This window comes from Bubalus kerabau, chromosome 1 (genome assembly GCF_029407905.1).
Source record: "Bubalus kerabau isolate K-KA32 ecotype Philippines breed swamp buffalo chromosome 1, PCC_UOA_SB_1v2, whole genome shotgun sequence".
NCBI lineage: Eukaryota > Metazoa > Chordata > Mammalia > Artiodactyla > Bovidae > Bubalus > Bubalus kerabau.
In genome coordinates, this window is record NC_073624.1 from 129,281,081 (window position 1) to 129,305,282 (window position 24,202).

General features: G+C 40.2%; 1 protein-coding gene across 1 annotated transcript in view; it reads right to left on the reverse strand.

Annotated features, from left to right (window-relative positions):
- The window catches only part of PCNX2 (pecanex 2), a 299,231-nt gene that overhangs the window by 101,234 nt on the left and 173,795 nt on the right, over nt 1–24,202 (reverse strand). The window contains exon 22 of the mRNA XM_055588352.1: nt 4,746–4,854. Coding sequence (XP_055444327.1) covers nt 4,746–4,854 — 109 coding nt within the window. The remainder of the gene's footprint in view (nt 1–4,745; nt 4,855–24,202) is intronic.

The window sequence follows — 24,202 nt, forward strand, 5'->3', positions numbered from 1 at the left end:
CAGGGCCAAAAAAAAAAATCTGATCTCCTATAAGACTGATTTTCCCACCTGGAAAATGTGCCTTTTTCTCATTGTTGCACAAATGGAGGTCTTATTTCTTTAGCCCATCTTTAAAAAGTTCCAGTGGATAGTAAGAAATGCCTCCATGCTGGTCACAGATAGGAGGGCTCTGTGCTTCATTACCTACTGGAACACAGAAGGGCTTTCCCATGTTATCAATGGCAGGGCTTTCATGATATGGGCCTTCAGAGACCCATTTACGTATAAATACAGAGGCGTGACATGAGTGAACCTTGTCTGTCTATGGGCACTTCCTGAGCATTTTCATAGATGCAAAAGTTTTTCTTCATTTGTAACTATGTCTTTTTCTTTTTTTCCCCCAACTTGCTGTTTATTTCCAAACATCTTGAGGAGTGAAATGACACACCTGCCATTAATAATCATGTTGAACTGTTTGGGTAACAAAAGATCTCGCTTGTGCTACAATTTCAGTCCAGTTCCCTTTATTCTGACCTAGGTCCAAATGCAGAATCAGTTTTTTGTTAATTTGAAAACTGGAAAGATCTAAATATCTCTACTACACGGGACTTCCCTGGTGTTCCAGTGTTTAAGAATCTGTCTTGCAATGCAGTGGACGTGGGTTCAACCCCTGGTTGGGGAACTAAGATCCCACATGCCACCAGGCACCTAATCCCATGTGTCACAACCAGTGAGACCACTCACTGAAACAAAGACACAGAACAGCCAAAAAATAGATTAAAAAAAATTTTTAAACAAAGTATCAACAATCAAAAATTAAAAAAAGTACCTCTGCCACAAAACATACCAATCTACTACACCTCCATCATCAGAAGTAAAAGGAACTACACAGGAGATGTCACTGAGAAAAGGTGCTGAAAAAGCAGAGTGGGGTCACAGGGGAGATTCCTGAGAAGTGGGGTGTTGTGGGGAGGGGGGCGGGGGAAGGAGAGAAGACAGGCACATCCACTCTGGCAGGTTCAGGGGGCCCTGTGGGGTCAGCAGAAGAACCAGGACAAAGTAAGCAGAAGCCAGGCCGGGCCGCAGGCTGGGTGGGCTGGCACCGCCATTCTTTTTGCTTCTAAACATTTCCCCAAAGAGGATGCTATCCGTTTTTTAAACACCAGAAACGGTTATCCAGACATTAAGAAGTGAGGAAAATATTGCTAGCTTATAAAGCTCAAATTTGGTAGGAAAGAAAATGAAGCATAGTAGGTCAGAAGTGGGGCAGCAGTGAACAGAAGGCCTCATAGGTTATTTTATTTAAGGACCATCAGTAAATATATATATATTTATAAATATATATATTTTAATATATATCAGTAAATATATATATAAATACAAAGGTCTGTGACTATAACAACTAAGGCAGTGCTGAGAAACATGCAGCCTTTTTTGTTGAGAGCCAAGAGGTGGGCCTAAGGGGTAAATGGTTGTTGCTGTTCTGTTGCTAAGGATGGAGACTTCTTAAAAAGGTTCAGGCATTTAAAATGAAAATGTTCAACATTAATACTTAAAAACATAATTGGAAGCTCAAAATGACATGCCAAACAGAAAGCAGTCTTTCCAATACACACATTTAATAGAGCAAATCTGGCTAACTCTAATTATTTGAAGATAATGGTCTTGCATGGTCTCTACACATATTAAAAGGGTGAGCATTCTCATCCTTCCCTGGAGGTTACAAGCTCAGAAGCTAACAGAGGTGACCGAGGGACAAAACATGCTAGGGCTGGAAAAAGCAATTTACTAAACAGTGACCTGCTGCCCTGAAAGTTAATTCAGTTTCAAAATGGAGCAAATTAGTCCCTTCTCAATGCCAGGATGGAACCCACAGCTTCCTAATAGAGTGACAGAATCATTAACATTTCAAAATTAGTCAAGATCCAGGGCTGGCATTTAGGAACCTGATAGCTTCGTCCTGATGGCATATATATCTGGTTTCTTAAATGATCTCATTATATTCTGACTCGTATGATGTTGGGCTCCAAAGAGCAAATAGTTACTTTACAATGGGCTTCCCAGGTGGCTCAGTGGTAAAGAATCCACCTGCCAAGCAGGAGATCAGGGTTCGATCTCTGAGTTGGGAAGATACCCTGGAGAAGGAAATGACAAGCCACTCCAGCATTCTTGCCCGGGAAATCCCACAGACAGAGAAGCCTGGAGGGCTACAGACCATGGGTCGTAAAAGAGTTGGGCATGATTTAGTGACTAAACCACCACCATCACCACCTTTACAACGGATCCAGGATGGGAAGGTGTCTTTGGGTGATGAGGAGGGTGCTGAAGCTCCTGTAGGTCATCACACCAGCTGTGGTCAGGTTCCATGACCACTGAAGGGTCTGTACCTGAGCAGAGGCAGGTGGGTGTCACTGATGGGAACAGTTTTCAGAATAAAGCATGAGGACTGATTGTGTCCGAATATCAAATCCATCCATCGTGAACACTGTTGTTGTTTAGTCGCCAGGCCATGTCCGGCTCTTCGCGACCCCATGGACTGTAGCCCACCAGGCCCCTCTGTCCATGGGATTTTCCAGGCAAGAATACTGGAGTGGGTTGCCATCTCCTTCTTCAGGGGATCTTCCCCAGCCGGGGATCAAACCCATGTCTCCTACATTGGCAGGTGGATTCTTTACCTTTGAGCCACCAGGGAAGCCCATCACGAACATACTTAGATGTAGTGCCCACCGTGCTCCATCTGAGATGGATGCCAGTGGCGCCTGTGTATTCAGAGGAATTATCAAGTGCCAGAAAGGTCAGGTAATTGAAACTTATGGCTCCCAGATCAGGTGTAATTCAGCTATGGAACTGCAAGGAATAATTGGTTTTACTAAATTCACTGAACAAGGCAGAAGAAGCCACAAGAAATGCTACAGATCTCTATGAGACCAAATTTAGGATAAAATTGGAAACCACTACTTCAAGTTTTAAATTCTTAGTCCAACTCCTCAGCTGCAAATTTATACCCATCTCATCTTTTTCATTTAATAAACAGGCTTTAAATTCTAGACAGGATATCCAAGACATGCATCATAAATAAATAAAAATCCCCTCACTCTTTTATCTCACTGTCTTTGTTTTAAAGGACTCTGTTTAGAAAAACTAAAATGACTGTCACTGTAGAAAATGAATGTTGTTATAAAGGGGTGGTATACAAGCTCACACTTTTGCGATCATTTTTCCTGAGCTTGTTTTGCCAAATAGGCATGAAACACTTTACAAATGTCAATGCAGGTCTAAGAACAGGAATATGGAGAATGTGCATTTTGAGGACAGCTTTGGGTATGATTAATTTTTTTAAAAAACAAATGAGTCAGAAGGACAGCATTTAAAAAATATATAGAACATATTATCACTTTACAAATGTGTGTATTAGTTGCTCAGTAGTCTGACTTTTTGGGGCCCCATGGACTGTAGCCCACCAGGCTCCTCTGTCCATGGGATTCTCCAGGCAAGAATACTGGAGTGGGTAGCCATTCCCTTCTCCAGGAGATCTTCCTGACCCAGGGATCAAATCCATGTCTTCCTCACTGCAGGCAGATTCTTTACCATCTGAGATACCAGAGGATAACAAATATCCCAAGTAAATTTCTATCACTGTACTCAAAGTTGAGATCCCAGAGGTTCCTTAAGAATTGTCTTGAGGAGCCTCATGTAACCTCCAGGAAAGAAAGCTCCATGTGACCATTAAAATAAGCTCACAGCACCCACAGTGGATGCCAGCCAAGACTGCGCTTCACACACATCAGTGGATGAGAATCCCAGAGAGGCTTGTGAAGATGGAGATTTCAGGATTCCCCCTTCAATGTGGTTTTCAAGGTATGTGCTGACCTCAGGAATCTGCTTATTTAATAAGCTCCTCTAAGGATTCTGATACAGGAAGTTCCTGGACCACAACTCAGGAAACACAAACTAAAATGTATAAATTTAGTGGGAAGAAAAGTCTTTGAGGGAGGGCAAATTTTAGGCCTGAGTTAAGAATATTTTATTTACTCTCTCTGTCTTCAAGAATATTCTTGATTTTTCTCTCTCCCTCTCTCCAAATACACACACATACACACCACACACAATTTAGCTGTGTCAAAATGATCTTTAGTAGGAGCATGTCAAATTGTTTTGAAGTAAATTAAAACTAATCATCATTATGTAAACACTTAAAAATAGACAAGGAAACCAAATGAAACTATGAATGATAAAACTAGGATCCTTGGCTAATGACAATTGTAAAATAAAACCATAAATATTTTTTTTGGTCTTCAAAGATATTTGAGTAATTCTGTTTTTGCCCAATTCTGGGCCGTTGGACATTCTTCAAGTATATGATAACCAAACTATGTTTTAATATAATGTTATATAATCAATAATAATATTTATAATGTTTAATAATATCGAATTAATTTGCACTATTTTGCACAAGTAATCCAAATCATTTAAGTGGTGATTTAAAAGACATGATATCTTAACGCAGATGTGGTCATGGGAAATGGAAAAATCAGAAGAAATGAAGTCACTCCTGAATATGCATTAAAAAACAGGAAGACTCCCAAATTAAGAAATATCTCTTAAGGGTAAGTGCCTAAAAGGAAGCCACAGTGCCTCCCCAAGTCCCCATTAAAATGTAATCTTAAAGACTTTAAAACCTTTTTATTGCCAAGGTTCAATGAAAAGCTCACATCCGTAAAATGTGAATCTGAGCCAGGGGGTGAAAACAGAAGCAGAAAGGATACGAGGGATTGCAAAGAGCTGAGCGAACACGTGAAAGGAGGAACCCCAAGCCATCTGCCAAGGAGCCACATAGGTCAGGACGAACTGCAGCTTGTGAAGCAGGTCCCCGAGCTGAAAGCGAAAGACAGAGAAGCATCAGTGACGACAACCACAGTGGCAGCCGCGTCAGTTGGTGAGACAGCCTGTGTTAAAGTTACAAAGCCACAGAGCGACGATCATCACTCCTCCTACTGTTACCTTCTGGGAAACGGAATATTTTGAGAAATGAAAATATTTCCTCACGTATCAGTAAGCAAAGGATGCCACAGTCATCAGCGTCCACCGGTGAGCTCTGAGGAAACTCAAGGAAGGAAAGAATGCCTCTCATCTAGCAGCCATTAGACTGTAGCCACTCCCTATGGTGAGTCCTGAGGAATATCAGGATGTCAAAACATAGAATACTGGCCCCAGATAGCTGAGGTGCTGCTGCTGCTGCTGCTAAGTCGCTTCAGTCGTGTCCAACTCTGTGCGACCCCATAGACAGCAGCCCACCAGGCTCCCCTGTCCCTGGGATTCTCCAGGCAAGAACACTGGAGTGGATTGCCATTTCCTCCTCCAATGCATGAAAGTGAAAAGTGGAAGTGAAGTCACTCAGTCGTGCCTGACTCTTAGCAACCCCATGGACTGCAACCCACCAGGCTCCTCCATCCATGGAATTTCCAGGCAAGAGTACTGGAGTGGGGTGCCATTGCCTTCACAGCAAAGGAATGATTTCAATAAGCCCAGACTCATGCATCTTCCCGTACACAGAAAAGCACTAAATTCCTTAACCTGACCTATCTGGTTTCTTTAATTAACAACCATCTTTTGATGTTCCTACTACCTGCCCTTTGTTGCAAAACTCCTATATATCCTAGCTCCTTGCCTCGCACCCTTAGAGTGGTTTCACAGAGCTATCTGAAATGCTGTCTCCTGGGCTGCAGTTCTCATTTTGCCCCAAATAAAACTTAACTTGCAGCTCTCAAGTTGTGCAAATTTTTCTCAACACTTCCTTTGTCTCATATGCAAGACAGCTGTTCAAGGGGACTTTCAAACAGCAACAAGATGATAGAGGAAACCTTGTGTGGTTAATTTCACCAAGTTAATGATATGGTATATCTCTGTGTTTCTTAAAGGAATACTCACAGCTTGGTCTTTCCTCCTCCATACTTGGGTCTTTCAGGGAAAGATTTATACAAAACCCCATCATGATGGACACTGCTCAAATTTTTTGTGTATGGGCTTCAGCCTACCTCTTCAGTCACTCTTCCTGGAGAAAACTGCTCCACAGGATTGAATTGCAAGTTACAAAGTGCTTTAGAAAGCCAAGATGGGCTATGGAAGCTGCTGCATTAATTTGCTAGACAAGCCAGCACAGGAGAAAGCTGAGTTCTGGGGAGAAGTAGGGGTTGGAGAGAAGAGACCTTATGTGGCCTAAGGATGAACACGAGGGGAAAAGTGCCCAGTGGTTTGGGCTGGAGATCCAGAATATAAATGTGCTGGAAAGGATGCAGAGGGCCGGATTCACGGACTGCAGACCCCTGCTTTGTAGACAGCAGTGACTGATGGACCCCAGATAAGAAATTCTATGGCTGTCACTTCTAGAGGCAGTCAGTAAGTACCACCATGCTTCCTAAACTCCACATACACTCTTCACCCATAATGGAGACCTCATTTTTTAAAAAACTGAACTATAGTTGATTTACTATGTTGTGTTAGTTTCAGGTATACAGCAAGTTGGTTTTGGTTATACATATGCCTGTTTATTCTTTTTTTCAGATTCTCTTCCCTTACAGGTTTGAGAAATGGACTATTTCCTGCGGTATCAGTAAGGAAAGGATGCCACAGTCACCAGTGACTGCAGCCCTCCCATGCAAACTAATGGCCCTGAGGAGACTCAGGGGGGAAAGGGTACCTGTCATCTAGCAGCCATCACACTGCAGCTAGTCCCCACTGTGAGCCCTGAGGAAACGCAGGATGTGAAAACCGGATACTGGAGCCAGACAGCTGAGGTGCGTATCAAAGGAATGATTTCAGGGAACCCGACTCGTGCATCTTCCCATACACAGAAAAGCACCAAATTCCTTAACTTGAGATATCTGGTTTTCTTTAATTAACAATAATCTTTTGATGTTCCCAACTACCTGCCCTTTGTTGCAAAACTTCTGTATAACCTGGCTCTTCCCCTTGCCTCCTCAGAGCAGTTCTCTCAGGGTTTCTTGAGATGCCGCCTCCCAGGATTGAAGTCCTAAAAATTCCCGCCAAATAAAACATAACTCAATTTTTAGCTTGTGAATAATTTTTTGTCAACAGATTATTACCAAATACTAATTACAGAATACCTGTGCTATATAGTAGGTCCTTGTTGGTATCTATTTTATATATAGCAGTATATATATGTTAATCCCAAGCTCCTAATTTACCCCTCCCCACCCTTTCCCCTTTGGTCACCATAAGTCTGTTTTCTATGCCTGTGGATCTATTTCTGTTTTGTAAATAAGTTCATTTGTACCATTTTTTTTAGTTTCTTCATATAAGCAATATCATATGATATTTGTCCTTCTCTGTATGACATAATCTCTAGGTCCATCCATACTGCTGCAAATGGCATTATTTTATTTTTTTTATGGCTAATATTCCATAATAATGGAAAATTCAAATGGCAGGATGTGTTTGTTTCTAGACTGGTTAGCATATGAAATAGTAAAATACATTCACCAGACTCATGATGTAAAAAGAGAAGGAAAAATAGAACTCTTAACGAGGCTCAGTAAGTGTGACATAGAACATCAGAAGATCACGATGAAAAGAAAGCAAAGGCTGGAAAATGGGCCACTGAGGAAAGAAAGGTTCAAGGAACCAAGATAACTTAGCCCGTCAGTGAAAGGTCAAATCTGTGATTTTGGAAACAAAAGATGAGGTTAACCTGAATTGTTTCATGAAAATGTCATGAGGAAAAGTGAGGTTAATTAGAATCCTCTTCAAATCTTCCTCTCACTTTTCTTATCTTACCACATTCTCATCAATATCCTGGGTTTGGAGACTAACTTTAGAGTTAAACTTCCTTGGACTGGCTACAGAACATGAACCAAGGACAGACGTTCTCTCAAAGGCACAGCAAATCAGGAGCTCTTGAGACGTGACCGCATCTGGTAGTACAAGAGCCCCATGGTCTAAATGTGTCCCCTGGGGACCCTGGTCACACACCTAGCAGTGAAGAGTCAGAGGCAGAGAGAAGGCAAAGGAGAGAGCAAGGGAGAGAAGGGAAAGAAGCAGAGACAGTGGGGAGGACTGAGGTGGAGTAAAGAGAAAGGAAAAGTGGAGGAGAAAGATGATGCAATTGGACCAGAAGAACTGTGAAGGAATATGAATTCTGGGTAAGAAAAACAAACATTTTTTTCCCAGTAACTTTCACGTTCTTCCCTCTGGCTCACTGACATCCACCCAAGAGCTGACTTCAATTGGCTTTCATTCTTTCAGAAAGTCCACTTTAGTTTTAATCAAGCGGTTGGTTTAAGCTTCTTGAACCCTGGATCTGGATGGGTCTCCAAGGCTCTGGGGGCCTTTGAGATGCCCAAAATTGAGAGAACAGCAGTTTACTCTCTCACGTCTGCTTGAGGTTGTATCTTTAAGGTTCACAAAAAGTGAGTCCTCTCCCAAACCATGGTTCAAATGTTCATAGTGGCACTATTTACAATAGCCAAGACATGGAACCAACTTAAGTGTCTATCAACAGATGAACGGATAAAGATGTGGTACATATATATAACTGAATATTAATCAGCCATAAAAATAATGAAATAATACCATTTGCAGCAATACAGATAGACCTAGAGATGGTCACACTAAGAAAGCCAAAGACAAATATCATATAATATCACTTATACACAGAATCTAAAAAAAATTTATACAAATGACCTTACTTACAAAACGGATTCACAGACTTAGAAAACAAACTTATGGTTACCAAAAGGGAAACATGGTGTTGGGGGGATAAATTGAGAGTTTGGGATTGTCATATACACACTGCTGCTGCTGCTGCTGCTAAGTCGCTTCAGTCGTGTCCAACTCTGTGCGACCCCATAGACAGCAGCCCACCAGGCTCCCCCATCCCTGGGAGTCTCCAGGCAAGAACACTGGAGTGGGTTGCCATTTCCTTCTCCAATGCATGAAAGTAAAAAGGGAAAGTGAAGTCGCTCAGTCATGTCCAACTCTTCGGGACCCCATGGACTGCAGCCCACCAGGCTCCTCCGTTCATGGGATTTTCCAGGCAAGAGTACTAGAGTGGGTTGCCATTGCCTTCTCCCATATACACACTGCTGCTGCTGCTGCTGCTAAGTCGCTTTAGTTATGTCCGACTCTGTGCGACCCATAGACAGCAGCCCACCAGGCTCCCCTGACCCTGGGATTCTCCAGGCAAGAACACTAGAGTGGGTTGCCATTTCCTTCCCCAATGCATGAAAGTGAAAAGGGAAAGTGAAGTCGCTCAGTCATGTCCGAGTCTTTGTGACCCCATGGACTGCAGCCTACCAGGCTCCTCCGTCCATGGGATTTTCCAGGCAAGAGTACTGGAGTGGGGTGCCATTGCCTTCTCCCATATACACACTACCGTATTTAAAATAAATAACCAACCAGGATCTACTGTGCAGCACAGGGAACTCTGCTCAATATTCTGTAATAACCTAAATGGGAAACGAATATGAAAAAGAATGAATATATGTGTGTGTACAACTGAATCAATTTGCTGTACACCTGAAACTAACACAACATTTTGATCAACTATACTCCAAAATAAAATAAGATTTTTTTAATTAGTCCTCTCCCCACCTTACTTCCCACCAGTTAAAGACCATGTGGACAGACAGGTCAAACACAGACTCAAGCTCTTGACTCACTTATCTTAAAAGATATGATTCCCTTTGAAGGTCATTATCATATCCATGCATCCCCACCACTAATTCAACCAGAGGAAGAGTATGCTAATTACAAAACAGGAGACATTCAAACAAATGACTCTAGAGTACACCAAAAGCAAAAATCCTGAGAAATGGGACGGACTCTCTTGTATTAACTTGCTTCTTTATGCCCTCCCAACTCTATCAAGCAAAATGCCTCTGGATTTGAAACATTCTCATCACAACACTGTTAAGAATTCTTAGTCTGGTTATTAAGATTTAGTCCTGTGACTCATGCCTAGGTGAAAACTGCAAGCATGAGCACGATTACCTTATGTGATGTATGAACCCCCAAATGCCCTGAAAATGAATCATGGGTTTTAAAAAGTTATTCCTGTTGGGTTTTCAGTGTATGACTATATCCTGGGAGGCTTTTAAGCCACCTCCTGGAAAAGCTGATAAGTAGGTCAGGCATTGCAACTACAATCAGACAGGCAGCCCCAGGGAAAGCCTCATCTGCAAGTTTAAAGCATTAACAAGTTAAACTTTGCTGCATTATGATTAAATGAATCTATCACAATTATTTTTTGCATAGCACAGCAACCTGTATTTATACATAAGCAAAACCAGTAATCAGGCACATGCACTCTCATGCTCTAATTGCAGCCAAGACCCCAGGTATCTTTGTTCTTTTCCTATGTCTCTGCTTTGTTTTTTTTACTCTTTTTTCACAACCACTGTGAAGAATAAAATACAAGCTTTGTAAAAGATTTTCAGTATGTCATTCATCACACAGACTCTGCTATTCTTAATCACTGAAGCCAGATCTCCAGAATGACAGTTCTTTATATTCCAGTGATTAATTCCTCCACAACTCAGTAAATTTTTTTATTATTAAACTTTTTATTTTGCATTGGAGTATAGCCAGTTCACAATGTCGTGATAGTTACAGGTAGACTGCAAAGGGACTCAGTCATACATACACATTTATCCATTCTCCCACAAACTTCCCTCCCATTCAGGTTGCTACATAACATTGACCAGAGTTCCCTGAGCTATACTGTAAAAATTCAGTAATTTAATAACCTAATAACCCTCCCACCAGAAAAAGGACATGCTGGCACTTTGTCAGATGTCAACACAACACAGTGTTTAAGAGCAAGGGCCTGAGGGCACACTGCCTGGGTTTCAATCCCAGCTGACACCTATCATGGGGCTGATACTGGGACCTCCCACATGGTCATTTGAGGATGAAATGACTTCATCTTTGTTAGGGACTTGGGATGCTGCCTGGCAACAGTATGTGCAACGTAGGACAAGTGGATATCTTATTTGAGGATATATTTTCTCTTGATCAGGAAATTCTAGGGCTCCCCTCTAAACAACTGAAACTTACCAAGTCCAGGTCCTCTTATTTTTCAGAGGAAGAAATCAGACTCAGGGAAGCTAAGTGGGCTGCTTAGGGAAGACAGTGAGTTCAACAGACCATGTGAATCCAGATGTTGAAATTCCTAGTTCTCCACCTGGTGATGGATTTCTACCTCCGAAACTTACCACATCTTCTTGAGGACACAAGCCATCCTGGAAGGACAACAGCAGGAAGCAGCAGAGAAAAGGCGTCTTCTACGTGTGCCTTTCTGCTGATAGCAGTGGGCAGGGTCACGAGTCTGGACGGGACAAATGGGGCCACAGCCACTACTGGGGGCCTCTTCTCCACGTGCACCAGGCTCTGATCTGTCCTGGAACACCCTTTTCAGTACAAATGCCAAACGAACAATAGATGAGTCCACCTAACAAGTCCAGTGACAATCAAATGGTCTCAGCAAGGCAGGCTATTGGGTTTCCTGTGCTTCTTAAAGGCACAGCTCCAAGAAGGTTGATATGACCTACATATTTTTCCCCCTAAAAGCGTAAAGAGATGTGCTCCAAGTTAAAAGACTCAACTTCATATTTTCCCTTTATACTTCTTTCTTCTCTTCTAAGGTTAAGTCAGATTAAAAAAAGAGAGAGAGAGAGAAAAGAAAAACTTATGGGTATCCAAAAAGCAATGTCTAAGCACACAAGGAAGTAAATTAATGAACACTGATCATTAATGAGAAGCACGTATGAAGAAGCACCTTCTGTACCATATAAGACCATTATCTATAAAATAATCACTCATTTAAGATAACAGTCAATGGAAAGAATAACACTAACACCATCACATGCAGCACAGCACTGCACTTAAGTACTTAAAAATTTTTTTTATTTTATATTGGAGTAGAGTTGATTTACTGCCTTCCAAAGTAGCTCAGCGGTAAAGAATCAGTCTGCGATGCAAGAGACGCAACGCAGGAGATGTGGGTCTGGTACCCGGGTTGGAAAGATCCCCCTGGAGGAGGAAATGGCAACCCACTCCTGTATTATTGCCTGAAAAATTCCATGGACAGAGGAACCTGATGGGCTACAATCATGGGGTCACAAAGAGTTGGACACAACTGAGCGATTAAGTGCAGACACAGGGTTGATTTCTAGTGCTGTGTTAGTTTCAGGTGTATAGCAAAGTGATTCAGTTACACACACACATATATCTATTTCAAATGAGAAAACTCAAATCCCCCATTTAGGCTGTTACAGAGTATTGAGTAGAGTTCCCTGTGCTATCCAGTAGGTCCTCGTGGGTTATCTATTTTATATACAGCAACATGTGAGTTTGGGACTGATATGTACACATTGAGGTACTTTAAATAGAAGTCCCATTTCCAATAGCTATGAACTTGCATCTCCTTAGACAGTATGAGGCCTCTGTTTTTATGAAGCTTATCTCATTCCTAATGCTCTGCTGCCAAGCTCTTAAATCTCAGACCTATTAAAGCATAATAAACTTCCCAAATTACCCAAGTATGACTATACGAGAAAACAAAATCATTTGGGTCTTTTCCACTAAAAACACTCAGAAAAGACGAAAAGAAGTCACAGCGGAATAATTCTGGCTGTTTCCCAAAGAAAGACACCATAAATACTCTCACTTCAAATAATCCTTTTTGGAAACATCTTTTCAATTTGGCATAGACATGCTGTTGTATCTCTGCTCTAGGCAGAAAATGCAATCTGCATAAATTCACAAACTATCTTAAGAAAAGTGTCACCCAATAAATATGACCCTAACCCATTTTATTACTAATACATTCTTAAATAAGGCATAGGTCACTTTTCCTCTGGGGACTTTCTCCCCCTTTCCCAATGAAATAACTCACCATTTACTGAATGTTCTTATACTAGGAGTTGCCCATATGATAAGTCCATTTGATTAAATTCAATCACTACCTGTTATCCTTATTGCTCCAGCCTTACTAGTCTCCCATCCCAGGTTAGTTCTTTTTTTTTTTTTTTTTTTTTAATTTTGTTGTCAAATTCATCAAGTTTTTTTTTTTTTACTCAGAAAAATATGCAACTTATGATTATCAGTGTTTGAACTTGAAGAAGCAGGCAAGGCTGAAAGGAATCCCAGAGACTGGCTATTGAATTAAAGGTGAATTGAGTTCAAAATGAGAGAATGCTGAGGGAGCAGAGATGAGAGTGCTTGGAAAGGATGTTGACACATGGGAAGACATTTGGAAGTTCAAGGTGGGACACAGTGATGAATTCAGGTGGGAGCCCAGCTGAGGGATTGAAAACCAGGAAAAAAGAATTGGGAAAAGCGATCAGACATGTTGATGCACAGGTAGGGATATGGGGAGTAGAAAAATGTTCAAGAAGGAATGGAAAAAGTAAAGTAGTGACTTTTCAAATGTGATATACCACTTTTTAGGTAAGGGGGAGAGCCACTTTCATAGAATAAATGATTGATAACATCAAATATGATAAATGCAAATATGATACATTTGAGGGTATTAGTATTAAAACATAAATAGTCTCAAATATGGCTGACAATTTTAATGAGTTAAAATTTTGTAAGTTAAGTAAACTTTTCAGTCTGGTTATAAATGGTTACACAACTGAATTTCAGAAAGTGAGAAATGGATTCTACCACAATATGGAATTTGTGTTGGAAGCCTATTATATAATACTCTGTTTAGCAAAGTATTGATGGGCTTCAGGGAGCATGGTAATACAGAAAGGTTTCCATCCACTGTAAAAATATACACATAAATATATATATATATATACACATATACATATACACATATATAAATACATAAATAATCTAAAAACTCATAAGAAAAATGGTTGAATTCCAAAGAAGAAAACCTCCAACAGTCAGAAGCAAAGAGGGGATTTTAAATGTGAATGTTATATCTGAACTAACACCAGGGTGACTCCAAGAAGACAAGGGCATGAATATGGGCTACAGGAGCTTAGTACTTGAATTTTACTGACTTGAAGGGCAGCCATACCCACCAAGTGTAAATTAGAAAGCCCCACCTACCAGGACTGGGAGAAAATAAAAAGTTTGTTTTTCTGCCTGGTATAGAGTAGATGGCTCAGACGGTAAAGCGTCTGTCTATAATGTGGGAGACCCGGGTTCCATCCCTGGGTCGGGAATATCCCCTGGAGAAGGAAATGGCAATCCACTCCAGTACTATTGCCTGGAAAATCCCAAGGACAGAGGAGCCTGATAGGGTACAGTCCATGGGGTCGCAAAGAGTCGGACATGACTGAGCGACTTCACTCACTTATAGAGTAGATGAAAACCAATCACCCACAACACGCCAAAGCCTTAGCCATCATAACGTAGGGGAGAGGTGCTGAAGTATAAACTATTATAGAAGAGCAGGAATGCAAAACTGAGAGACTAACATTAAAAGTAGTGGAGGATGACAAAACGTTCTCTCATAAATTGTCTTCAGGGACACTTCCATAACCAGAATATGTAAGCCTCCCACAGACAGAAACAGCAAACTCCCAGTGAAGATCTGTCTACACTGAAAATTACAAACTGCAACAGGAAACAGCAAAGAAGAAAAAGCCAGCTGATGCAACACACAGGACAACTGGTATCCCAAGAATCTGAAGTAAAAACAACAGGTGCTAAGTCGCTTCAGTCACGTCCGACTGTGCGACCCCATAGACGGCAGCCCACCAGGCTCCTCCGTCCATGGGATTTTCCAGGCAAGAGTACTCGAGTGGGGTGCCATGGCCTTCTCCTAATAACAATATAAAAGAATCTAAATAAATGAGTAAAGAGTTGACATAAAAAAGAAGCAATAATAAAAGAGTAACCTAAGACGCAAAATGAACAAATGGAATTGAAAAAGGAAGAAGTACCGATTCTAGAAGTGGTAAATGAAGTCATTAAAATAAAATGCTCAGGAGATGGCTTAAAAGCAGATCAGTGACAACAAAACAGCAAAGTAGAGAATAGAAGCTCTGAGTAAATTACCTGGAACTCAGCATAGACATGAAAGGAAAAAAATCCAGAGCTAAGAAACACAGATGGCAGACTAAGAAGATACAATGTGCATCTAATTTTGGAGTTCCAGAAGGAAAGTATAGAGAGAAAAAGAAGAGAAGACATCTGAAGGGCAAATGTCTAAGAATTTTCCAGTATTTAGAAAAACATGAGTTCTTCATTGAAGAATTACATCAAGTCCCATACAGGATAAATAAAAAGAACTCCTATTTTACTGCCTATAGTAGCAAAATAACTACTAGCAACATCAAAGCCAACAAGAAAAATGTCTTATAGATTACTTGCAAATAAATTATGAATAGACGGAAGACTTCTCATTAGCAAAAATACATGCCAAAAGATAATAATATTTCTAAAGTGATAAAAAATATTGATCAGGTTAGTTTTGCACAGAACTCCAGTATCACTTAAGTGTAAGATAGGAAAAAAAAGACCTTTTCAGACAAAGGATGAATTTATTACTCATAGAACTTCAAAGAAAGTACAATTAACAGTGTACTTCAGTAGAAAGGAAACTTACCGCTGAAGGAAGAAAGGACATACTAGAATAATGGAGAGGAAAAAAACTGCTGAAGTGTTAAAATATCAATGTGAGGATTAATTGCAAAAATAATCATAAGGACAGTGACATGTGAAGGTAAACCAAATACTAGATATAAATATTTAAGATGTGGGAGGGCAATTGGAGTTGAAGGTTAAGTCTTTGGGCTGAGAGAAGAAAAGACATTTTTAATTTCATAGGCTAATCTTAATGATTTAACAGTATCCACTACACCTCTAAAGTTTTCAAACTTTAATGTGAATCAGAATTTCCTGGAGGGCTTGTAAATCAAGGATCCTGATTCCCACTTGCAGAGGTTCTGATTCAGTAGGTTTAGGATGCAGACCAGAATACCTTTCCAGGTGATTCTGATGTTGCTTTTCTGAGGATCATACCTTGAGATTCATTGCACTAAAGGACTAAAAGAATAATATTCAATTTCCAAGCACTACAGGGAAAGAAGGGACCAAATAAAATTTATTCAATTCAATATAAGGCAAAAAAAAGAGGAGAGTAGGAGGTCAAAGAAAAAGCATCATAAAAAGAAAGAAAAAAAAATCATGATAGAAAAATGTAAAAGCAAAAAAGTAAATGTAAATGGATACAATTTGTCTATAAAAATGTAAAGATTCTCAGTATGTATTAATAAGGAAAATTGTGCTAGATGCTTTCATTAGAAATAGTAGAATTACTTAGAAAGTTTAAGATAAGAGGTCACATAAATTATTCAGTTATCAATAAAACTTTCTTATTGAAAAAAAAGAGAATGAAAAATATATATACCAGGCAAATCCTAATCAAAAGAAAACTTGCTTACCTATATTAATATTAGACAAACTAGACTTTTACTTTTACTCAATAAAGAATAAAAATCAGTATTTAATGATGAAAAGAAAGTCACCAGAAGATACAATTAATTGGAAAGTATGTACTTATCCATATAATCTCAAGATATCTAAAGTAAAAATGGACAGAATTACAGGAGAAGATTAAGAAACCTACATCACAGGGAGAGATTTTAAGACAGGCATCTGAGAAAATAATTGCTTAATTAGACAAACAAAATGAAGATATAAAATATTTGACCAATAGAATTAATAAGCTTTATCTGAGATGTGTGTATTAGAATCTTGCAGTCAACCCAAAGAGAAAGAATATAATTTTCAAGCATATGTACATTTATAAGAATCGATGCATGACTAAACTCCAAAAAAAGGTTTAACCAATGCTAAGAATTGATATCATGCAGACTGCTTTGTAATTAAATTAAAAGTCAATAATAATGAGACAACAAAACAATAATAGCAACAACAGCCACAAACTCTGGATATAATAACAATAAAAACAGCATTGATAGTGATCACCAAAACCAGATAATACTTGAAAATGAATGACAATGAAAAGCACTAGTAGCAATTACAACTTGTGGAATTCAGCTAAAGCTATTTGTAGAGGAAAAGATGTAGCCTTAAAATGTGCACCTTAGTAAAACTTCACAGTGTATATTGGAAGTTTATTTTGTAATACAAAAAAAGTAGCAAGAATATTATCAGAAAGGCAAATACAGATGTTCTAATCTATTAATATAAATGCAGAAATCCTCAATAAAATATTTACCAAATGAATCTATAAATGTATAAAAATATATCATGATCAAATGTGGTTTATCACATAATGGTTAAATATTAGAAAAAATGTCATTGATTCACAAAAATGAAGTAAATAGACCATATAATATTTAATTGATTCAGAAAAGATGCTGAAAAATAAATTCAACAAATTTATAAAACTCCCTCACAACCTAGTAATTTAAAAAGTTCTTCTTAAACTGATAAAGGGTATCAGTGCAGTGGCACCCAACTCCAGTACTGTTGCCCGGAAAATCCCATGGACAGAGGAACCTGGTGGGCTGCAGTCCATGGGGTCACTAAGAGTCAGGCACGACTGAGCGACTTCACTTTCACCTTTCACTTTCATGCATTGGAGAAGGCAATGGCACCCCACTCCAGTACTCTTGCCTGGAAAATCCCATGGACAGAGGAACCTGGTAGGCTGCAGTCCATGGGGTCATTAAGAGTCAGGCACAACTGAGTGACTTCACTTTCACCTTTCACTTTCATGCATTGGAGAAGGAAATGGCAACCCACTCCAGTGTTCTTGCTTGGAGAATCCCAGGGACAGGGGAGCCTGGTGGGCTGCCGTCTATGGGGTCGCACGGAGTCGGACACGACTGAAGCGACTTAGCAGCAGCAGCAGCAGCTTTACTGTAGTAAACATGATATTTAATAGTAAAATATAAAATTTCAGGACTATTCAGGAAAGAGGTATCAAGCAAGATGAATCTGATTAACCTACAACAGAAAAGTGAAAACAGAATCATCAAGGGAGACTAAAATACAAGGGAAGACAAAGGAACCCGGGGTAATACATGATCATCTGTGAAGTGCAATTTGGAAAACTGTAACTAAGAAGAGAAACAGAGGTGATACAGGGACGAGTGTACCCAGCAGGGGTAGGCTACTTAGGCAAATGATTGTGCAGCTAATAAAGGGAAATGCAACGGGCCCTGATTCTTTGATTAGCCAATCTTATGCAGCCTGACAAATTCAGACCCCAAGGAGAACATGACAGAAAATATTAGTTAGGTTCATATTTCATAACTACTAATTAGGGCATCCATAAATGCAAATGAAGTCACCACGGCACATTTAAATTTTTCAATCTACCAAGAGGTAGGAATGCACAAAATTAAAAGGTCTTCTCGAGATCCCTGAGCATTAGGAATTACATTGAATCCTGCATCTCTGTGCGTGTTTGTGATGGTCAGTGGGGGTGCAGGTTCTGGTATGAGGGGAGGTAGGTCACTGGGGAAGGAGGCAAGGGTGGCCTTCAACACAGCAGAAACAGGAGATGATGAAAGTAACTGAGGACAGAGGGTTACTTTTGTTCTTTAAGCATCAAATTGAACTTGGAGTGGAATGGTAGAAACGATACATTTAATGTACACATTCTGCCTTTCAATTCCTTAAGTCCTTTAAATTCCTAATGTTAGCCTTTATCCAATTACTGTATGTAGGATAGTCTCCTGTCTTTGATTTTATTTATAATTCTCTTCCCTGTACGGGAGAGGCAGCTTTCTAGATTCTGTTTTGGGGGGCTTCCTCCCTCTTGAGGGCTTTCAAGGTGGTGCTAGTGGTAAAGAACTTGCCTGCCAGTGCAGGAGACCTAAGAGACATGGGTTCGATCCCTGAGTCAGGAAGATCCCCTGGAGAAGGAAATGGCTACCTACTCCAGTATTCTTGCCTGGAGAGTTCCACGGACGGAGGAGCCTGGCGGGTCCATGGGGTCACAAAGAGCCGGACACGACTGAAGCAACTCAGCACCCTCCCTCTTGAAGATTCATTATAACTCTAAGGGTGACAAATGTAGTTTTTACAAAGAGGGTATAAAAGCCAAGTTCATAAGACTCCTATCAGGATTCAAGCTGCTGCTTTTACAGCAGCAAAAGAGCTCATGAGTTGGTGATAGTCAAGTGTGTGCTCATGGGACACTAGGAAGCCCCTGATGGGTATAGAAACCGCAGGCTCAATCTCCATGCACTCCCCTGGGTGCTCACAGAAAAGATCAGAGAAAACCCTAAGGAAGTGTCTGGTGTGGGACAGACATGAAAGAAGGAACCAGCAGACACCTGGAGGGTACAAAACTCTGCTAGACCCCTTTTCCAGACTTCTCTTACGGGACACACATTTTAGCCTGCTAGGCTCCTCTGTCCATAGAATTCTCCAGGTAAGAATACTGGAGTGGCATTTCCTTCTCCAGGAGATCTTCCTGACCCAGGGATCAAACTCAGGTCTCCTGCATTGCACACAGATTCTTTACCATCTGAGGCACCAGGGAAGCCCCAATCTGCAGAGGAAAGGTCAGCAAACACTGTTGCCCCCAGAGCATTGATTAAAAAAAAACTCATTGCAGCTGGGAGAGGGGAACAAAACCCCACTCCTGAGGAAGGGGCAGGAGCACCTGCTGGACCAACTGCAGCTGGAGGACAGGCAGGAAGACCGAGAAGGGCACAGCTCCAAGACCAAGGGATGGGGGCAGGCCTAAGACTGAGGTTTAATTAGAAAGCAGAGAACGTCTTCCACCCTCTCCCTCCACCATCAAGTTAACAAGTTTTCAAGTGAAAAGTAAAAGCAGATGCCAATGGAAGAGGGAAAGAAAAGGAACAGTCCCATGTGAAGAGACACACCGAGGAGCAGCATGGAAGCAGAGCTGAGCACTGAGCAAATGTTGCTTTGGAAACCAAACCCCAATCTAAACGCAAGGTATCCCTTCAGGAGTTTTCTGTGGTACCTTGAGGGTAACCATAGCAACAACAAACCCCCAACCCAGTCCATCTCCTAATTGTATTAACTCAAACTCTCCATCAAAAATCTAGCAGAAGGAAAGGCATGTCCAGTTCCAGGCATAAAAGCTATTTGCTTTATTCTCTATGGCCCTCCACCAGAAGTCTAGCTTTCAACAAAAAATTATGAGGCATATGAAAAGGCAAGAAAAAAGAGACTCCTAAAACATAAAGCCACAATCAGAGCAAGAGTCAGATATGAACCATATGTTGAACTATCTGACTGTGAAAACTAGAATAACTTTGATTAATATGTTATGGGCTCTAATGGAAAAGGTATACAATATGACAGATGAGATGAAAAGCTTCAGCAGAGAGATGGAAAGTTTAAAAGAGATACTCAAATGCAAATAATAGAAATGGAAAACACACAAGAGAGACACTGAATGTTTTCAGCAGGCTTGTCAGACTAACATAGTCGATGAAAGAATCAATGAACTCAAAGAAGGTCAATAAAAATGTCCTAAACCAAAATACAAAGATGATACTGAATGAATTCAAAAAGGAAATATGGGGCTTCCCTGGTGGCTCAGGGGTTAGGAATCTACCTTGCAAAGCAGGAGACATGGGTTTGGTCCATTGTCCAGGAAGATCTCACAGCTGCCAAGAAGCTGAGCCCTTATGCCACAAGTAATAAGCCTGTGCTCTGGAGTTCTCAAGCTGAAACTATAGAGTCTATGCTCTGCAACAAGATAAACCACTGCAATGAGAAGCTCCCACACCACAAGGAGAGAAAGCTCACATGCAACAATGAAGACCCAGCATAGCTGAAAATAAATAAGCAAATTAAAATTTTAAAAACACATGGAAAGACATTACTTAGTATCCAAGAGATATATAACAATATCAAACTAACATAGGTGTTCTTTGAAATTCAGAAAGAGAGAACAGGACAAAGAAGTGTTTGAAGACATAATGGAAAAAAATTTCCAAAGTAATGACAGACACCAAGTCACAGATTCAAGAAAATCAGATAATATCAAGGGGGATAAATACCCAAACAAACAATAGAATAAATAAACAAATAATAATAAATCCTATACAATACTAGGCCTATAATAATCAAATTGCTATAAAACAAAAAGAAAAGCTTGAAGGCAGCCCCCCCCCCCAAAAAAGCACATTACACAGAGAAGAATAAAAGTAAAAATAGATTTTCTGTAAGCTATAAGACAATGGAGTGGTATTTTTTAAATGCAAAAACAGGGGTGGGGCAGAAACTGTCAATATAGATTTCTATACCCAATTCTTTCCTTTTGTCTTTCAAAAAGGAAAGAGAAATACTTTCTAGGCAAACAAAACTGACAGAATTCACTGCAAATAGACCTTCAGTACAGAAACTGTTTAGGAAATTCAGGCGGAAGAAATACAAGTTGGAAATGTGGATTTACACAAAGAAATAATGAATCAGAAATAAAATAAGTGACAATAACTATTTTTTCTTATTTTTAATTGCTCTAAAAGAGAAATTTTGCTCTAAAGCAAAAATAGTTAACAATGTACTATGTGTTTTTAGCATATGTTAAATAAAATATATGACAATGATACGAAGGATACCAGGGAGGAGACTGTTGAAATTTCTTACACTACACAAGCAATGTGTGTGTGCTCAGTTGCTCAGTCGTGTCTGACTCTTTGTGACCCCATGGACTGTAGCCCACCAGGCTCCTCTGTCCATGGAACTCTCTAGGCAAGAATACTGGAGTGGGTTGCCATTTCCTTCTCCAGGGAATCTTTCCCACCCAGGGATCAAATCCGCATCTCCTGGGTCTCCTGCATTGGCAGGTAGATTCTTTACACTAGTACCATCTGGCACAAGCAAGAATATAATATTATTTGAAGGCAGATCCTGGTGAATTTAAGTTTTCTATTATTAATATAATGTGTGTTTTATGTGTTAGTCACTCAGTCATGGCTGACTCTTTATAACCTCATGGACTGTAGCCTGCCAGGCTGCTTTGTCCATGGAATCCTCCAAGCAAGAACTGGAGTGGGTTGCCATTCCCTTCTCAGGGGATCTTCCTGACCCAGGGATCGAACCTGGGTCTCCTGTATTGCAGGCAGATTCTTTACCTTCTGAGCCATCATGGAAGCCCCATTAATGTAATAGTGATGACTTAAAAAAAGAGACACAAATAATATGCCAATAGAAGAAATAAAATGGATTTTAAAAACAGTTCAAAGTTTTTCCTGCTACTCTTCCTTTCACTACTTTAATCAATTGCTCCCTTTGGAGACCCCCATAATATCTGGCTTATAACCTCCTATCACATGGAAAGTAGTACAGCATCTTGGTGATAAGACTAAGCTTTGGAGTTAGACCTAGGTTCTCATTCAGGCTCTGCCTCTTACTAAGTGTGTGATCTTAGACAAGGTTTACTCCTCTGAGCCTCAGTTCTCTCATGTACCAAGTAAACACAGCAGGGACTTCCCTGGTGGTCCAGTGGTTAAGAATCCATCTTGTAATGCAGCAGATGAGGATTCAGTCCCTGGTCAAGAAGCCAAGACCCCACATGCCTCAGAGCAACTAAGCCCACGCACCACAACTACTGAGCCTGTGCTCAACTAGAAATTCCATGGGCCACAATGAAAGGAAAGAGCCTTCAGGACACAACGAAGAACTTGCAGGCTGCACCTAAGACCCAATGCAGCCAAATAAATAAATAATTTAAAATAATAAATAAATAAATATGCTTCGAAAATAAGTAAATATGGTTTTGGTACCTATCTCAGAAAATGACTGTGAAGAGCTGATGAAATAATCCACATTAGGTTTTCAGTTCAGGACCAAATATATAATAAATGCTCAATAAATAAAGGTTATTTTATTTATTTCCTTTATGACATTGCTTCAAAAGTACTTTTTATGTTTTTATTTCCCATGTTTTCCATTGGAGTGTATGCTCACCATCAGTGATACTGTATTGGTTATACTTGTACAATTATCTTCCAACAGGTAAGTAACTAGTGAATGTAAGAACAGAAAGTGTTTTTCAGAAACAATGAGCAAAAGAAAGCCTCAGGTGGGTATCGGGTCAATAGAATTTTTCTTGTTACTTCTTGACTCTCATGTACATGCCAGATCTTTGCAATTGCCACTAATTTTCCTGATAAAAGTGATGTTTCCCCGTTTCTTCTCCATAAATATTTTACGATAGTAACCACCTCACTGTCATTGACTGCCTTTCTGCAACTATGGCAGAAGCAACATGGTTTGGTCAACTCAAAGTACTTTCAAAAGTGGTAGCAAAAGGAAAGAAGTAATGAGAAAGTGTGTGACCTCGAAGATCTTGTCTTAAATATGAATCCATGGTAAAGGACACTATTTGGAATCTTTAGGTTTATGCGTGTGCAAATTCTGCAGAACCAGAAACCTATACCCAATAATGAAGAACAAGTGCCAATTGTTAGCTTTTTGTAAGGAGGGTGCTGCCCTGACTTAGAACCAATTGAGCTCTGTCTTCAGGAAGCATTTTAAGGAGGGCTTCCTCATTGTTGAGTACGAAGGTTTTCAACATTCTTTCAGTGAAGAGAACCTAGATTTGTCATGTCTGCTAAATTCCCTGGAGCCTCTCATGCAGCTTCTGTGTGCCTCAAACACACAGCACATGCCTATTCTCTAAAGATTCATCAGCTACAGCCCTTTGATTCTACAGAGAAAACTGTAGAATTTTTTTTTCTTAAACGAGAGCCCATAAATACTTCTTTGACATATTAGCAGGGACACACATGACTATGTTGACGTTTGAACAACATGACTAACTCCATGTATTTATTACAGTATCCTCTGGCATGAGAAAAAAGGAAAAATGAGGGGAAAAGATATAATTCTTGCACACCAGCCTTGAAGTCCTAAATGGGAAGGAAAAACAGACCCTTAACTTTGAAGGCTGAGGTGTAGACAATCTGCTAGCTTTCACTCCAGCCCTCTGTCCCTTTCCAGGAGATGAATTACAGGAACTTGTATGGTTTGAGTTAAGGGAAACCCATTCCCCTGGTATGTGGGTATTGTCCTGGGGAGCGGAAGACAAGAAAGTTGATGTGTTGGGCTATAAATCTTGACTAAAAGGGTGTTTGGGGCTATTCAGGCGCTTCCCAGCAGTTACATGACACAGTCAACAGCGGCATCACAGTGGGGCCGCATGCCGTGAGCTGGCCAACTGAATGACATGGGTGTGTCACCAATGGGGTAGATCTACAGTGTGAAACAG